At 47.5% G+C, this 12,389-nt stretch overlaps 2 protein-coding genes across 4 annotated transcripts in view; both read right to left on the bottom strand.

Annotated features, from left to right (window-relative positions):
* BNIP1 (BCL2 interacting protein 1) overlaps positions 1-10,639 on the bottom strand; it is a 36,450-nt gene extending 25,811 nt beyond the window's left edge. For 2 of the 3 annotated variants that reach the window (XR_516449.4, XM_002710383.5), the window contains exons 1-3: positions 10,403-10,639; positions 6,976-7,068; positions 665-756 (exon numbers count right to left, since the gene is read on the bottom strand). Coding sequence is in view for 1 of the 3 variants with exons in the window: in XM_002710383.5 (XP_002710429.1) it covers positions 665-756; positions 6,976-7,068; positions 10,403-10,486 (269 nt within the window). In the remaining 2 variants the exon portion in view is untranslated. The remainder of the gene's footprint in view (positions 1-664; positions 757-6,975; positions 7,069-10,402) is intronic. The other variant, XR_516447.4, reaches the window with a different exon arrangement.
* Positions 10,512-12,389, bottom strand: part of CREBRF (CREB3 regulatory factor) — a 90,218-nt gene continuing 88,340 nt past the window's right edge. The window contains exon 10 of the mRNA XM_017341260.3: positions 10,512-10,645. The gene's annotated coding sequence lies outside the window, so the exon portion shown is untranslated. The remainder of the gene's footprint in view (positions 10,646-12,389) is intronic.

Raw genomic sequence — 12,389 nt, 5'->3', positions numbered from 1 at the left:
AGCCAGGCACAAATCTGCGGTTAGACCCACAGACAAGGGGACAAAGAGAAAACCTGTGGGAATGATGACAGTGGGGCCTTCCAAAGAGAACAAACGATCTGTCCCAGAAGACCAGCAAAGTTGAAGGAGCCCTTCCAGTATTGTTCTAAAAACCTTTGTTATGATTATGATGCAAAAGTGTAGCTGAAAAGCTGCACCTCCTCCAACTCAGAATCAAGAAATAGCACACAGCGGCAACTGACCACAACTGGGCTTACAATCGTACAGGCACATTTACACCTCTCTGATCCATTTGTTCAGATGACAGCCCATTCAAAACTTCCTAGATTTTGGTGCATCTTAAGTAGATCTACTTTCAGTGGACTTTTTCTATCAGCGACCATCTTTACATAAAAACCACCCCATTCTTAAATGCATATATGATGCAGAATACTACTACATGTGCTGCTGTGAACTACGCACAGCTCCACCTGCGCCTAAGGTCCTGCTTATCCCTCCCCCGGCCCCATTTGAAAATTACCGACCTAGGAAGAACATCAGCCTGTGTGTCCTTGGCACAGTTAAGTCACTAGTAAACCAGTCCATGAGACAGACGCATGTATAAGCCTCACAGGGAACAGGTGACCCAGCAGAGGTGACGGGCAGGAGGCTAGGCGATGCCTACCTGAGCATCTGCTTTTTGTGATTCTCCACTTCCTGGAGTAGAAGCTGCTTCTCCGACTCTTTGTCTTGCTCTTTAGCCGACTGCTCAAGCTCCTTTGAGGGGAAAATAGCTCGAGGTTATAATGGTTTTAAAAGCAAATACAAAAACAAAAGAGCACTCCTACTTCTGGCAAGGGCCTACGGCAGTATTTGGAGCACCCTTTTACAAAGAACACCTAGAAATGCAAGTAGCATTCAAGGGGACTTTAAAATGATGATGAAAAAATGGAATTAAAAGATACATTTTTCTGCAAAACATTTTTGAAATCCATACATGGTTTTTTCAGAAGATGCATTTCCCATGAGCTCTTTAAAGACCCCTATATGATAGCTAAGCTTGCAAGACAGTATGGAAAATCTCTAGGACCCCAAAGTGAAAAGGGAACCAAGAGCCAGAGCGGGCAGAATAAGGTGACAGAAGATGAGTTTAGGCATCACAGAAATACCAAGTTGTTATATGCTTCCATGATCACTCTCAATCTCTACCTATTTATTAGAGACCACTAATAACCACTAATTTGGCACAGTGGTTAAGACGGATGCCTGAATACTGCATTGGAGACCCAGCTCCACCTCCTCATCCAGCTTTCTGCTAATGTGTACCTGAGAGGTTATGATGATGGTTTAAGTAGCTGGGTCCCTGCTGGCCACGTGGGAGACCCAGATTAAGTTCTTGGCTCCCACTTTTGGCCTGGTCCAGCCTCAGCTATTACAGGCACTTGGGAAACAGACCACAGATAAAAGATCTCTGTCTCTTCACCTTTCAAATAAAAAGTAAAATTTTTAAAATCACACATATGCTTCAGTATTTAAAAAACAAAGAAACCACTAATAATTTTTTAAAAAGATTTATCAATATGAAAGGGAGAGGGAGAGGAAGAAGAAGAGGGAGAGGGAGAAGAGAAAGGGGAAGAGGGAGAGGAGAGGAGAGAAGGATGGAGCGGGGGGAGAGAGAAAGAGTGATCTTCCATTTGCTGATCCACTCCCCAAACGCCTGCAACAAATAGTGCTGGGCCATGAAAAATCTGGGAGCCTTGAATTCCACCTGGGTCTCCTACATGGGTGGCAGGGACCCAAAAACTTGAACCATCATCTGCTGCCTCCCATGATGTGCATTAACAGGAAACTGAAAGGGGCTGGCACTGTGGCATAAAAGGTAAAGCTGCAACCTGCGATGCCGGCATCCCATATGGGTGCTCCACTTCTGCTCCATTAGCTCCCTGCTAATGCACCTGGGAAAGCAGCAGAAGATGGCCCAAGTGCTTAGACTCCTGCACCCATGTGGGAGACACAGAAGAAGCTCCTGGCTCCTGGCTTCCTTATGGCCATTTGGGGAGTGAATCAGCAGATGGAAGATCTCTCTGTGTCTCTCCATGTCTCTGTAACTCTGCCTTTCAAATGAATAAAACGAATCCTAAAAGAAAAAAAAAAGATGGATCAGAAGCACCCGATTCAAACTGGCACTCCAATCAGGGATGCAGGCATGGCAAGATGGCTTAACCCATTGTGCCGCAACATCCATCCTGGTACTATGCAGTCAAGGTCGCAAAGTTCATGTAGGGGCAGAAAAACAAAGGCTTAGGCCACAATTCAGGACCCTAAAGGGTTACACCATCAATGAAAAGGTCTAGGAAACCGTCCAGCAGCAGAGTGCCCCCATTGTGGACTCTATATAGAGGAGTTAAAAAAAAAAAAAAAAAAAACACAACTGAGAATTTATAAGCGGGGAGCCATCCTCACACTGATCTGGGGTCCAAATTTCTCTTCCTAAAGACAAATTAACAGAAAAAGCGTTCCCAGCCTTGTGATAACTCCAGGAGATGTGGTAGAAACAAACACGAGAACCTTTGAAGGGGCCTGCCCTGGACTCGGGCTGCAGAAGGCCCACGGAGAGGTCTGCTGAAGACGAGTGCTCACAGCGCACAATCACCAAACGCTGACGAACAACCCCCTGCGAGCGCAGGCGGCAGACACAGCCAGCAGTACTGCAGGACTGCAGATCACCCAACTGTCGGATGGCACGACACCTCAATCTCAAGTCATACGTTTCTCTTCTACTTTCAATCAAGCTATTGATCTAAAACATCAACATATTAGCTCACATACTTATTATTCATATACTAATTTGCATATGCTGGCCTGAAACACGGGCATGTCTTCACCAATTTAATAGCTTAGAAACGACTTTCAATTTATTGCTGAGGTAGAGAAAAATAATAAAGCTTTTTCAAATGCTATCAGTTATTATTTGTATAATTATTCATTTGAAATCTATATTCCAGGGCCAGCATTGTAGTGTAGTGGGTTAAGCCACTGCCTGTGACACGGGCATCCCATATGGTGCTGGTTTGAGTCTTGGTTGTTCCACTTCTAACCCAGCTCCCTGCTAATGCACCTGGGAAAGCAGTAGAAGATGGCCCAAGTGCTTGGGCCCCTGCATCCATGTTGGAAGAAGCTCCTGGCTCCTGGCTTCAGGCTGGCCCAGCCCCATTTGAGGAGTGAACCAGCAGATGGAAGAGCTCTCTCTGTCTCTCCCTCTAACTCTCTCAAATAAATTAATTTTTTTAAAAAGTGTAAAAGGAAATGAAACCAAAGAAAGAAAGAACAATCTACTTTCCCTAGTAGATTGTAAACTCAGTGAAGGTGGTGCTATGCCTAGCACTGCTCAATACATCTACATCTGCCCCATGTGCCTGGCACACATTAGGCACCAAATCGCTGAATGGAAGCGTGGAGGCACAGGAAGAGGTGAAGGACAGAGGGAGGAAGAGAGGGAAAATGTGAGATTTCCTCATGAAAGGTTGCAGAAGTTATGTCCCAGCAAATCAGTGACAGTTCTGGAGAAAAGATGAGAACCTCAGCCACGCACAGATATCTGTCTCTGCAGAACACCGCTCTTTTTAGGGTACAAGGCCAGTTCTAGTTTCACACAATCTTGCTGCAAATACACAAAAAAGGCATTCAGGTGAGAGCTAAAAACACCAAACAGAGAAATTCTGTATTATTTCCAGATATAAAGGGAATATCTAAATGCTTAGGAAATGCAGATGAAGACAGGGACAGGGTTACTCATTCAGTAACCACCTACTTACTAGGTCCTAAGATGCCAGGGATACACCGGTGCGCATGGAGTTCATGTTGCTGGGGGCAGGGGTGTATAATAAATATGTAAATATATTGGTGAGATAATTTATATGAATTAGTGAAGGAAGTAAACACTGAGTAAGCAAGTGAAAAAACAAGAAGGAAACACTCATACGGAAGTTGGTAGGTACACATGGAGGGATGAAGTCACACCAGGTTGAAGGAAGGCTTTTAGAGAATAAATTAGATTTAAGGGGGCACATGCTGTGGCACGGCAGCCACTTGGGATGCCCACATTCCATATCAGAGTGCCTGGGTTCAAGTGCCAGCTCTACTCACTGCTCTCCATTCCTGCTTCCTGCTAATGTGCACTCTGGGAGGCAGCAGGTGATGGCTCAAGGTGATGGGTTCCTGCCACCCATGTGGGAGACACAGATGGAGTCCCACCTCCTACCTCTAGCATGAACCAGTCCTGGCATTTGGAGAGTGAACCAGCAGATGGAAGATCTGTCTCTGCCTGTATGTGTGTGTGTGTGTGTGTGAATCTACCTTTCAAATAAAAATTAAAACAAAATTTTTTTAAAAGTCCACCTCTGACTTTAAAAAAAAGTGAGAAGTCATGGAAGCAGTATACATATATATATATGTAGCTCCTCTGACAGAGAACTGGCTAAAAAGAGTATAGCTGTAAAAAAGAATGAGGAAGGCCTTTAGTTACTGGTTTGGGGAAAGAATTCCAATACATACTATTAAGTTTGGGGGCAGATATTGTGGCATAGCAGATAAAGCTGCTACCTGCAGTGCCAGCATCCCACACAGTAACTGGTTTGAGTCCTGGCTGTTCCACTTCCAATCCAGCTCCCTGCTAATGTCCCTGAGAAAGTAGCAGAAGGTGGTCCAAGTCCTTAGGCCCCTGTAACCCGAGTAGGAGAAGACCTGGAAGAAGTTCCTGGCTCCTGGTTTCAGACAGCCCAGCTCTGGACATTGTAGCCATTTGGGAAGCAGACCAGCAGATGGATCTCTCTCTTTCTCTCTCCCTCTCTGTCTCTGTAAACTCAGGCTTTCAAATAAATAAAATAAATCTCAAAAAAAAAAAAAAAAGCAGCAGTGTTTCAAGGGAGGGTATGTGGCACAGTGGGTTCGGCTGCTGCCTGGAACACCCACATCCTATATTGGAGTACCAGCTAGAGTCCCAGCTATGCTTCTTCCAGTCCAGCTTCCTGCTAATGCACCTGGGAAGGCAGCAGATCATGGCTCACGTGGTTAGGCCTGTGCCACCCACATGGGAGACCAGGATGAGGTTCCAGGCTCCTGGCCCCAGACTGGCCCAGCCCTGGCTATTGCTGGCATCCAGGGAGTAAATCAGCAAATAGAAGATCTCTCTCTCTCTCCTTCTCTCTCTCTCTCTTTCTTCACTCCTTTATTACTTTCAAATAAATGAATAAATATTTGGGGGAAAAACACTGGGTTTTAGAGGCGTGCACTTAGCACTGTGTTTATAGACACCACTTGGATATTTGTATCCCATATGGGAGTTCAAGTTCCAGCTCCATTTCCTATTCCAGCTTCCTGCTAATGTGCACTCTGGGAGGCAGCAGCTGAAGGCTCAAGTACTTGGGTCCCTGCCACCCACGTGGGAATCCCAGAAAGAATTCCCAGTTCTTGGGGTTCTGGCTTGGCCCCAGCCCTGGCTGTTGCGGGCACTGGGGAGTGAATCAGTGGATGAGATCTCTCTCTCTTTCAAATAAATTTAAAAAAAAAGTACAAACTTTTAAAAAGCACTGTTTTAGTATGCTTTTAGATGAGAAATGGGAATAAGAAAATACCTTTGTCTTTCTTAATATCTGAGCAGAGGAAGTGTGGAAAGATACATAAATAACAAATAAAAGGGGTCACCTGTTGGGAGATCCAAGACCAGAGAACTAATGTGGGGCCTGAGATTTTTCACTGCATAATGGCATTTTTTTAAAGATTTATTTATTTTACTTGAAAGTCACAGTTAGAGAAGGAGAGGCACAGGGAGAGAGAGAGAGAGAGAGAGAGAGAGAGAGGTCTTCCATCCACTGGTCTGCCATCCCCAGATGGCTGCAACAGCCGGAGCTGTGCCGATCCGAAGCCAGGAGCCAGGAGCCTTCTCTGGGTCTCTCACGTGGGTGCAGGCACCCAAGGATTTGGGCCATCTTCTACTATTTTCCCAGGCCATAGCAGAGAGCTGGATTGGAAATGGAGTAGCTGGGTCTCGATTTGGCGCCATATGGGATGCTGGCACCGCAGGAGGCGGTTCCACCTGCAATGCCACAGCACTGGTCCTTGCATAATGCCATTTATACACACACACACACACACACACACACATACAAAATGTGAAACGAACACCCTCCAAAACTTAAACAAGATGATTAAATCAGACCGAAGATGCTGGTAGAGATAAGATAGGTAGAGTGACATTGCTGGAATCCTTCAGTTAACTCCTCTGGTACATACTGTCTGTTTTCAAAATTATCCTTGACAGTGCCTTAGCAAGGCAACACACAGGCCACGGGCTTGCTTTCTCTCAGGGGTCATGGCCAGCTTTACTGCCAGTTTCGGAACAGTCTTCTTCTGTTAGGCGGCAACAGAGCTGCTGGGGCTGTGTTCTACGAAAAGCACAAGTCCTTCAATCCTGGCACATGCCTCCAGACTCACCGGAGATGGACAGATCCACACTCCCATCTCACCGGCACTGAGGGCACCACAGGGGCAACACTTCCACTCTTCTAACCTTGCTGATGTTTTCTGGGATGACACACACCATAGTTAACTCAGGTGTATCAAACATGCACATGAGGTGACTAGTGGTTACAGAAATACAAAGGAAGACACTGGGTAAAGGGAGAACATAGAAAAACCCAGGAGACACAGGTGATAGACTGCAGTGAAGGTGAGTGAATAGCTGAAGAGAGTGGTAGGGAAGAGAAGGGAGTTGAAGTGACCTCAGACAATGGTGTCCCTGCTGGCTACTTGTTGCCATGGCAACAGTGCTCTGCTTTCAAGTTTGGTGAATAGCTTCACCCTCACTGCCTACAGGTTTACAACTCCCTCCAGCTGGTGTTTACAGAAACTGGGCAGCTCTTAGAAAGATCTTAGTCCCAGAACTGAGTCCCCTTCACTGCTACCCATTGGCAGCATCTCAGTTCTGCAGACACTCACCTGTATTCTGTGTCGTAACTGCTGAAACTTCTCTTTCACTTTAGTATTCAGTTCGGTAAGTGCGCTTAAGGGTCCTGAACAATCGCGAATATCCTAGGAGACATGGAAGAGATGAAATGATACCAACTGTTCAGTGAGAGATGGCTTAGACCACAACTAAGGGTGGCCTGACTGTAATTCATCCCAGTCTTTGCTGTTTACCTCTGCGACACAAGCAAAAACAGTATCATTTACATTCTTCTCATCCTTCTTTCGATTATTATTGAACAGATAAGAAACACAACTCTGCTTTGACCTAATCATTAGTCCTGTGGTTAGTAGGAGAGTCTTTTTTTTTTTTAAGATGAGGCTGAATATGTTTTATTAAGCTATTAAGTGGTTGTTTTTTTGTTTGTTTGTTTGTTTTTTGACAGGCAGAGAGACAGTGAGAGAGAGAGAGAGACAGAGAGAAAGGTCTTCCTTCCATTGGTTCACCCCACAAATGGCCGCCATGGCAGGCGCTGCGCCGATCTGAAGCCAGGAGCCAGGTGCTTCTCCTGGTCTCCCATGCGGGTGCAGGGCCCAAGCACCTGGGCCATCCTCCACTGCCCTCCCGGGCCACAGCAGAGAGCTGGACTGGAAGAGGAGCAACCAGGACTAGGACCCGGTGCCCATATGGGTGCCGGTGCCGCAGGCAGAGGATTAGCCAAGTGAGCCATGGTGCCGGCCCCAGTAGGAAAGTCTTAAACATCACACAGATAGTACGAAAGTCTTAAAGCAGCTTGCTTTAACGATCAGACATGGACACCCAAAAGCAATACTATAACTCTAGTTCCTGCCAATCTGAAAATTGTGATGCTTAAATTCCTGGCACTCTTTGACAAGGTTAACTTAGTTGGAATTTTTGAAAAGACATTTATTTGAAAGGCAGAGTGAGAGAGAGAGAGAGGAAGAGACATCTGCTACTCTCTGGTTCACCCCCTAAATGGTCACAGCAACCAGGGCTGGGCCAGGCCAAACCTAAGAGCCAGGAACTCCATCCTGTTCTCTATATGGGCAGCAGGGCACTGGTACTTAGACCTCTTCTGCTGCCTTCCAAGGCACATTAGAAGGGTGCTGGATAGGAAGTGGAGTAGCTGGGACTCAAACCAGCACTCCAATATTAGATGCTTGTGTAACAAGCAGAGGTTTAATCCACTGCACTACAATGCTGTCACCTAACTTAGTCTGATTTTGCAAGCCATCTATTATAAGCCAAAGTTGTTCCCCCCTCCCCTTCAAGATCTTTTCATTTTGAAAGGCAGACTGACAGAGAGGGAGAGACAGAGATCTTACATCTGCTAGTTCACTCCATAAATAGCTACAACAGCCAGGGCTGACACTGGATGCTGCAAGAGGTGGCTTAACCCACTGTGCCACAATGCTAGCCCAAATCAGAGTTTACAGAAATGTTTTAAAAGTAGATTTGGAGGGCCGACGCAGTGGCACACTTGGTTAATCCTCCACTTGCGGTGCCAGCATCCCATATGGGCACGGGGTTCTAGTCCTGGCTGCTCCTCTTGCAGTCCAGCTCTCTGCTGTGGCTCGGGAGGGCAGTGGAGGATGGCCCAGGTGCTTGGGCCCTGCACCCACATGGGAGACCGGGAAGAAGCACCTGGCTCCTGGCTTCGGATCGGCGCAGCACTGACCATAGCGGCATAGCGGCCATTTGTGGGGTGAACCAACAGAAGGAAGACCTTTCTCTCTGTCTCTCTCTCACTGTCCACTCTGCCTGTCAAAAAAAAAAAAAAAGAGGAAGAAGAAGAAGAAGAAAAAGAAAAGAAAAGAAAAAGATTTGGAGGGGACGGTGCTGTGGTACAGCGGGTTAATGCCCTGGCCTGAAGTGCCGGCATCCCATATGGGCGCTGGTTCGAGTCCCAGCTGCTCCACTTCTGATCCAGCTCTCTGCTATGGCCTGGGAAAGCAGTAGAAAATGACCCAAGTCCTTGGGCCCCTGCACCCACATGGGAAACCCGGAAGAAGCTCCTGGCTTCAGATCGGCACAGCTCCAACCATTGTGGTCAATTAGGGAATGAACCAACGGATGGAACACCTCTCTCCCTCCCTCTCTCTCTCTCTCTCTCTCTCTCTCTGCCTCTTCTCTCTCTGTGTAACTCTTTCAAATAAATAAATCTTAAAAAAAAAAAAAAGTAGATTTGGAGTTTGTTTCTTGGCATTTCGAATTACAGGGGCCAGGTTTTAATACAGACTCTCAAACCAGATGATGTGTCTTCAAATCCTGGCTACAGCAACTTGTTGGCTATGTAAATGGTAAGTTCTACATACCTCAGTTTCTTCAACACATCACCTCCATAGAAAAACCCTGTATCTACGCAAAGCACTTAGCAGAGAAGCTGGAAGACAGTGCAATTCACCCAGTTAAAACCTATCTTTCTCTTTAGCAAGCACAAGAACCCAAAAGGGGGCCCAAGCAATTGGAATTATGTGAAAAGGTAACTTCATTTGTATGAACACTACATTTATTTTTCTAGAATTGGCCCAGAAGTTTTGTAGTTTCTCCTTTGAAGAAGCAAAGTTTAAGAAATTTATTTCCACCAAGTTTCTTGACTTGTTCTGTGGCCTCCTCATTAAATCACACTTTCTTTCTCCATACGATAAAGCACTAATTTTGGTTTATTCTGTGTCTGGCTTACCTGCGGAGCCCTACGCTTTCACCCACATTGTCTATATCTGTTTAGTGACACTCATTGTCAACTGAAATGATTTGCGGAAAGCCAGAGTTTAAGGACTCATTTCTGCATTCCTAACTCTTGCCTTCATCAACTGCTTTACTGCACTACTGCCTTTTACCCTTAAACAGCATAACGCAAAGCCCTTCGCTTCCCCTAGCTGTTAAACAGAGCGGAGACCCTGTAACGGTCTTTGCCTAGGCTGTCTTTCCCTGCCCGCCTTCTGACCCAGGCCTTGCTTCACAACATCGCGACTATCGGCCCGGTCACGTTCCCTTCACCCAGCATCTCCAGTGCCAAGCGTCCTTGGGTGCCACAGGGCACCGGACCGGCCGCGCTGGCCGGCGGGGGCTAAAGACTGCAGGACGCCACGAATGACAGGCAAGGAAGTGTCAGAAGGCGGGGCCGCGCACGGTGACAGGTGTATTGTGAGGTAGTCAGGGGCGGGGAGGCGGCCAGGACCGTGGGTGGGGCCGGGCGGAACCACTAAGGAAGCTGGGTCTGGGGCGGCAGATACGGGGGAGTCCCAGGAGAGGGCGAGCCTGGAGCACCCTGATCAGACCACATGGGGTGGACAAGGAGGGAGCCGGCCATGGGAGACGACCCACGGCCCAGGAGCGCTGACCGAGTGGGATCAGTTCGGGAGTGAGGCCGCCGAGCTCACCAGCGAAGTTTGGGTTACGACTGCTGAAGCCTGGCAGGGCCCCTGGAATCAGTACCTGAATAAGCGCCTTCACTTCCAGGTCGAATTTGACAATCTCTTGGTTACAGATCCGGACGTGGACGTCCTGGGGAGCCGCCATGTTGGAACGCCAGCTACGGACAGCGGCGGTGTCCAAATCCAAACGCGTTTCCGCACCGCCGTCTCTCCCTCCCCGCTTCTTCTCCGGGCAGCGCCCCCTAGAGGCCGGCGTCTTGGAGACTGTCCCTGACACGTGCAGGGAAACGGCCTGAGTTGGGTCCTAGCAAAACGGAGAGGAAGACAAGATGGAACGCTTAACAGTGGGCTCTTTCCATGTTCCATCAGCCATGCTAACAACCACGTATTTTTTATTTTTTGCACAGAAAAAAGTATACATTGGGATGTCTCTAGAAGATGTAATTAACAATCTTATGTTTCTTTAAATTTTCCTGTATTTTTCCTACTTCCTATAGTGAGTATAAATATGGAGTAAAAGAGAATATGATAAACTTTTTTTTTTAATGCATGGACTTCGAGGTAGGTCACTCCTCCAATCCCACAGGGTCTGAGGAATCCTTTTAAGACAGATAATGAGTCAGTGCCCTGCTCTACACCCCTTCTGTGGCCTCTGTACAACTGGATTAAATCTCTGTCACTGGAGTGGTCATCATAGGTTTATGTAGTTCTGTTGACGGAAATAATTTCAGAGCAAGCCCGCAACAAGCAAATGAATAGCCAACAACTGGCTCAGTTTTTTTAAATTAAAAAAAAAAATTTTTTTTTTTTTTTTCATTTTATTTGAGAGGAAGAGAAAGGTCTTCCAACTGCTGATTCACTCCCCAAATGTCTCCAAGAGCCAGGACTGTGCCAGGCAAAAGCCAGCAGCCAGGAGCCAGAAACTCCATCCAGGTCTCCTATGCGGGTGGCAGGGACTCAAGTACTTGAGCCATCATCCACTGCCTCCCAGGATGCCCATTAAGCAGGAAGCTGGATGAGAAGCAGAGTAGCCAGGACTGGAATGGGATGCAGATGTCCCAAGTGGCAACCCAAATTGTCACGTAACTGCCACGCCAAATGCCCACTCCCCATTTTATTTTTACTACTAAGTAGTTCACAGGGCCCCGAGGCCATGAGTCAACCCACCCCACCCCACCCTTCCCGGAATCCTTAGGCTCCCTCTGTAGCTGTGGGATGCCAAGCTCCCTCTGCCCAGACCTCATCCAGTTTTGCTCAGTTCGTGTAAGCAAGCCCAGACTGTGAGGACCTGAGTGCCCAGCTGCATTCATTTCTCTTAATCCTCACAACCACCCTCAAAACTGGTAATACCCCAGTTTTACCTAGCGGGAGACAGGCTGAAAGTAGATTAAAGCAAAACAAGCAAGCTGTCCTAAGATAACCCAACTTGAAAGTGGCGGAGCTTTGATGGAAAGGCACTTCCTTCTCAAAAGCCCATCCGGCCTGCAGGGGAGCACTGCATTAGCAGGGTATGTGCTTACCCCTCTGTGTCCCTGCAGCCTTCCCCATACACCCACTCAGGCTGCTCAGCCCCCCACTGCGCCTAGGACAGAAGCAATGTGTTGCTGGCATGTGCACCTGCTCTATAGCCCACTCAGATCTGTGCTCAGCCTCCTCAGGTAACTGATAATAATAGCACCTACCTCACAGCATGTGCTGGTTAAATGAGATAATGTATGAAAAGCACTCAGCACAGTGTGAGAATCGAATGCCTGTTGGCTGCTGTTTCTGTATCACTGGCCCTCATCTGGGCACTTTGTCACATGCTTTACTGGCATCATCCCGCATTGTGGCTCAGCAGGTTAAGCCACGGCCTGTGGTGCCAGCATCCCGTATTGGCGACAGTTCAAGTCCCTGCTGCTCCACTTCTGATCCAGCTCCCTGCTATGGCCTGAGAAAGAAGTAGAAGATGGCCCAAGTCTTTGGGCCCCTGCATCCATGTGGGAGACCTGGAAGAAGCTCCTGGCTCTGGCTCCTGGCTCCTGGCTCCTGGCTTCGGCCTGGCCAGT

This window comes from Oryctolagus cuniculus, chromosome 6 (genome assembly GCF_964237555.1).
Source record: "Oryctolagus cuniculus chromosome 6, mOryCun1.1, whole genome shotgun sequence".
NCBI classification, from domain to species: domain Eukaryota; kingdom Metazoa; phylum Chordata; class Mammalia; order Lagomorpha; family Leporidae; genus Oryctolagus; species Oryctolagus cuniculus.
The sequence above is the reverse complement of the archived record's forward strand: the minus strand, read 5'-3'. Positions and strand labels throughout refer to the sequence as shown.